The following is a 5,833-nucleotide window of genomic DNA, read 5'->3' as shown; positions in this document are numbered from 1 at the left end:
GTCTGCCCCCTGGTGGTCAGTGTGTGTCATAGTGACCAGTCATTTCCAGTGGTTCTGCTGTTAGGGTCAATTTGCATATTACCCTTTTATTATATAGGATAGAGGCCTGGTGCACGGGTGGGGGCCAGCTGGTTTGCCCTGAAGGGTGTCCCAGATCAGGGTGGGGGTCCCGCTGGAGTGCCTGGCCAGCCTGGGTGAGGGGCTGATGGGTGTTTGCAGGCTGGTCACACCCCCTTCAGGGTGGGGGTCCCGACTGGGGTGCCTGGCCAGCCTGGGAGAGAGGCTGATGGCTGTTTGAAGGCTGGTCACACCCCGTTCAAGGTGGGGGTCCCCACTGGGGTGCCTGGCCAGCCTGGGTGAGGGGCTGATGGCTGTCTGCAGGCCAGTCAAGCCCCCCCCTCAAGTGGGGACCCTCACCTCATGGAGGTTTGGCCAGCCTGGGTGAGGGACTGATGGCTGTTTTCAGGCTGGCCACACCCCCTTTAGGGTGGGGGGTCCCCACTGGGGTGCCTGGCCAGTCCGGGTGAGGGGCTGAGGGCCGTTTTCAGGCTGGCCAAGCACCCAGACAACGGAAGCTCCCAGCCTCTCCTTTTTCTTTCGTTTTTTTCTTTTATTCTGGGATTTATTTACCTTCTATAATTGAAACTTTGTAGCCTTGAGTGGAGCTCAGAGCCGGCCAGGGCGGGCGGGAAGCTTGGCTTCCTCCATCACTGGAGCAACCAAGCCTCCTGCTTGCTCCAGCTTCATGGCTGTCGGCCACCATCTTGGTTGAGTTAATTTGCATATAGTCACTCTGATTGGCTGGAGGGTGTGGCTTAAGGTGTAGCGAAGGTACGGTCAATTTGCATGTTTGTCTTTTATTAGTGTAGATTTACCACAAGTAAAGGTCAGGAGTTATCATTCTTTTACATTTTTTTTACTGTTTCACTTCATTACTGGTGTGTATGTGCTCCATGTGAATGAAGTAGGTGCTTATGTAAGTGGGTTCCGACTTACGGCGAAAATCACGTTACATCGCCGCAGGAACGGATCTCCGACATAACCCAAGGACCTACTGTAATAATTCCTCACTCCAAAATACATGACCAATAAACATTCAGAAAGAATTCAATGTCATAATAATCAGAGATAAAAAAATTAAAGCAGTAAAGGACTTTTTTATAATTTACCAAATTAACGAATTTCAAAAAGAAAGCCCTAGCCAGTTTGGATCAGGGGTTAGAGCGTCAGCCCGAATGGTCCTGGATTTATTTCTGGTCAAGGGCACATATCTCGGTTGCAGGCTCCTCCCTGACCAGGCCCTGGTCGGGGCTCGTGCAGGAGGCAATCAATCGATGTGTTTCTCTCACATCGATATTACTCTGTCTTTCCCTCTCTCTTCCACTCTCTCTAAAAATCAATGGAAAAATATCCTCGGGTGAGGATTAAAAAAAAAAGAATGTTAATGCCAGTGTTTCTGGATGGGGAGAAACTGACTTTCCTATACACTATTGATGAAAATTTCAACTGATGCAACCTTTTATGAAGTAAATTTGATGAAATTCATCAAGCCTTAAAAATATTCACCCCTTTTGACCAAATGATTCTACTTCTGAGAATTTAACTAAGGATATAAATATGTACAACATGATGAATATACAAAGATAATCAATAGTTATGTGATTTTTAAAAATTAGAAACAATTTAAATATTTACCAACAGTTGAAAACAAATACCACATCCATGAAATGGAGTATCACACAGTGATTCAAATTCATGGTTTCAGACAACAATACATGACTTGAATGACCAATGGAAATAAATTCATAATAAAATGCTTTGCAAAGAAAGCATGATAGATTATTGTGCATGTTTAACTCTTCATGTGGGTGTGCGTGCAGACAGACACAGACAGACACACACACACACACACACACACACAACGGAAAGACTAACAAAATACATCATTTTCAGTTTTCCAATTTTCTTACTATGAATAGGTTTTTTCTATTGTGAATAATTTTCCAAAAGTGCTATAATCTTTTCCAGAGAAATTGACATACTGCAAAGAGAAATATTTTCTCTGAAATGTTCCACACTATATTTTCTTTAAAAACCTCACTCAAACAAATATATGTTTGCAAAATATGGATATCCGGTTGCCAAAGTGTAAAGCTACAGGTCAGAAGCAAAATCAAACCCACTTATATCTAAAACTGCCATCTTTCTTTGATTCGCCTTTATAAGAATGTTTGATATAAATACTACTAATCAAATTGTCTGTATTTACCAGTTGGAGTAGAACTTTGCCGAGACACTGTTTTGGAAGTTAAATTGTTCTTTTTGTTAAAAAAAAAGTTTCTAAATTTTAAAAGGTTAGCGGTCATTTAGAGCTCTATAGTCAGAACAAGCTAAAAGGAACCTCTACAGTAACAAAAATTGATAATATAAAAATTTAAATTAGGTATTATATTATGAGACATACCTGAGAGTGGTGTCTTTCCTATCTGAAATGTAATTGGTGAGAAAGTGGGTGAAGAAATAGGTGAAGGACTGGTTATACTTCCCAAACTGTATTTTTTTGCACTACCCTGAATAGGGCTGGAAGAAAACTGCCCCTATAATAAAAACAAAAAATTATGTGGTTCTCTTCCTCAACTCTATTATACCATATGCATCTTCATCTTCAAAATACATTTATAAAGTAGATCATGTAAACTCTGGTCATTCCCCAAAGTACAGATGCCAAAAGTCAAGGTATATTGTAGAAAGGACAGCTAAGAAGATAGCTAGAAAAGTTTTGAAACAGAATATGCTACTCAAAAAAATATAAATACACTGGGCTCAAACAAACCACTCTATTTCATACTAAGCAGATGTTTACGAAAAATTTAAATTCAATTACTCCATTAATGCCAATCCAGTTGTGTTATACTAAAAATCTTACATAATTCAGGAAATAACTTACATTGAAATTTTCTGAGATTCATGATAAATTTGGTTATCTGTATACCTCTAAATGCAAAATTGGAAAGTCTGACCAAAAACATTCCTTACTAATGACAAAATGTGAACATAATCCTTATGAAATATAGAACCCAAATGGCTATTTCTCAAGTGCAATACGGGCAACTAAGGTCTAAATATATCTATGGCAAAGTTAGCCAACCACATTTTAATATACTTCTTACCGAACTTGGTGTCTGCACGGGGCTCCTACCCTGTACAGGAGATAAATCTATTGAATAAAAAACTTCAAGTGATGTTTGAGCACTACTGTGAAGACTTCTGGGAGAAGCTGGAGGTAAGCAGTCAGAGATACTCCCATTGCCATCTAAAAATAGCTTTCTTCTGAGGGATGAGGAACTGAGGTTTCCGGGAGACTGATCTGCAAATTCATCAGCTCTAAAATAGTCACCTACATTTAAGGTTAACAGAATAAAAGGCAAAGCTATAGTTATTTTGAAGAGCAATTAGACTTCAGTTATCTGATTTTTTAAAAACCACCATGTACTACTATATATTTGAATTGTTTTTAAAAAAATAAAACAAAGTTTAATGGCATATGTGATGTTTAAAATCTGAAATTATTTCTTCGTTTTTGAGTGATTATTAGTATAAGTAGTACCAATAAGATGCGTCCATAAATAGTTTATGTCTATAGTAAAGTTCACTTATTCAGGGCAGGTTAAAAATAAAAAAGAAATTTTAGTATGATCTCCCCACTTCTTTTGAAAGAGGCACTGCCACACATTTCCATTTATAACCCATCAAAACAAAACCTTTTAAGTTATTAAAGGTTTAAATAAGTACCATACATACCTAATACATTTTCTAAATTAAAATCCACAGGAAGAGACAGCAATGTCTGACAAGCAGCTGGAAACAAACAGATACAAAAATACAAACATGGATAAATCATGCAAGCATATTATATACAATTTACCATGTGCTTCCCAATCAACCATCTTCCCATGATGTTCCAGCTAAACTCAATTAATTCATTTATGCATTCTTTTATGTAATGTCATATTCTTGTAAGTGGCTTTCCATACTTGCTAGCACTGATATAAACCTGTTAATAGCTCAAGTTAACTCTTGGTTGTTCTGCTGGCATTTGAATAAAAAAAAAGTAAGCCAGCCTATATCTGAGGATGTCTCCCAATATTAACAAATTAAAAAAAACAAAGATTTTCAAAATCAGAAATCAATTCATATGCTTTGAACAAAAAAACAAAAACACACTATTGCTATTTCTAAAACATGACTGGATGTATCTATTCTGATTAATTTTAAAAGACAGTTCTCATATAGCTCATTCATAAAAAGTAAGCAATTTCAATGCCAGCGTATTGTTATCACATGAACTGAATTTAAAATTAAATGTAGCTTAATGTGCAAGGTACTTCTTTTCAGAATATATTCATACTCACCATTGCTTTTCTCAGAATAGATGGTCAGCTTTCTTCCAATTGGAGATTCATTAGTTATGTTAATACCTGTAAAATATTTTAAGTGAAAAATCCTACAATTTTGACTTATATATAGCAAATAAGGAGGCACCAAGTAATACTTTTTAAGGAAAACGTGGTTGCTCTCCATGATGTCAATCTTAAACGGCTAGGATGTGTGTTAGTCATCCTCAAACAGATCCTCTGTTGCCTAATGTTTTTGAACAATGGGTTTAGATAAATTGTCTGAATTAAAATGTCAGATCATCTTGAAAAAACCTAAAATTTGATAAATAAAACCATGCTCAGTCTTTTTCACAGCAGAAGTAAAAAAAATACGGCTGCAAATAATTTTATAAAATTAAAAGTTAATGACTAAATATTAAGCTTCATAATCTGAAAATCACCAGGTAGAAAAACTAAAATATTTAATGACAAAAATGACTAATATAAGCAAGAGAAAAAAGCAAGGAAACCAAAAAAACAAAGAAAAAAAAAACCTCAAAAAACTTAAAATACAGTAACAGAATAAAGCCCAGTAACCTAACAAACCTAAATAAATGGGTGAATGAGTAAGTGGGTGGGATGGGTGTTAAAGCCTCCGATTAAATATTATCAGAAGGGGTAAAAAGTGAAATCCTAGATTCAAATGCCTTCTTTACTGAGGCTGTGTGACCTTCTATAAGGCACATGTAAGCAAGGTACTCGATGGAAAACCTTTTATGTCCTTGGTCTTTAGGCTACAAACCAAACACCTTAAACATGAAATGTGAATAATGTGACTGGGAATCTAAATTTTTAATTGAAATGTATTTAATTTTTAAAAGCCACATTTGGTTAGGGGCTACCATGTCAAGAACTGTGAAAAGTCTGAGAATGTACCCTACTTGCACAATGACAAGTTAACGTGTCAACGTTCCGTGGATGCTGGAAGACATGAGGCTTCTGCGTCAAGACACAGAACTTCACTATTCCCAGCACCCAGGCAGCAGAAGCTTCATGTTCACGTCAGTTCCCTTTGCCCCTAAATCCCAAGCACGAGAACTGAAACACCCAAGGTGGATATGGCACACACTGGATTCTCATCACAGATGAGGAAAACTGAATTTGGGAAATCCCATTCTGTTTTTATTTTTCAACTAGGAGCCCAGCATGCGATTCGAAATCGCGCGGTGCCACCCACCCTCGAGTCGCTGGTCTGGCCCTGCCTTGCTCCCCAGGCCCCGCAGCAGTCACAGCCACAACCACTGCCGGTCTGGCCCTGCCACCCTCTCTGGCCCTTGAAGCAGCTGTGGCTGCTGCTGATCAGGCCCTCCCCCAGCGCAGGCACGCAGAGGCCCCCGCCTCCTCGCTGCTGAGGCTGCATGTGCAACCTCCTCCTGTCAGGTCAACTCGTTAAGGTG

The 5,833-nt window shown here is 38.5% G+C and overlaps 1 protein-coding gene across 2 annotated transcripts in view; it reads right to left on the bottom strand.

Moving 5' to 3' along the window:
- Positions 1–5,833, bottom strand: part of BORA (bora, aurora kinase A activator) — a 29,119-nt gene that overhangs the window by 12,813 nt on the left and 10,473 nt on the right. For both annotated transcript variants that reach the window (XM_005885648.2, XM_014532882.1), the window contains exons 6-9: positions 4,413–4,478; positions 3,802–3,858; positions 3,171–3,397; positions 2,465–2,597 (exon numbers count right to left, since the gene is read on the bottom strand). In XM_005885648.2, the coding sequence (XP_005885710.1) occupies positions 2,465–2,597; positions 3,171–3,397; positions 3,802–3,858; positions 4,413–4,478 (483 nt within the window). The remainder of the gene's footprint in view (positions 1–2,464; positions 2,598–3,170; positions 3,398–3,801; positions 3,859–4,412; positions 4,479–5,833) is intronic.

The sequence above is a fragment of the Myotis brandtii genome, unplaced genomic scaffold (assembly GCF_000412655.1).
Source record: "Myotis brandtii unplaced genomic scaffold, ASM41265v1 scaffold92, whole genome shotgun sequence".
Taxonomy (NCBI): Eukaryota; Metazoa; Chordata; class Mammalia; order Chiroptera; family Vespertilionidae; genus Myotis; species Myotis brandtii.
The sequence above is the reverse complement of the archived record's forward strand: the minus strand, read 5'-3'. Positions and strand labels throughout refer to the sequence as shown.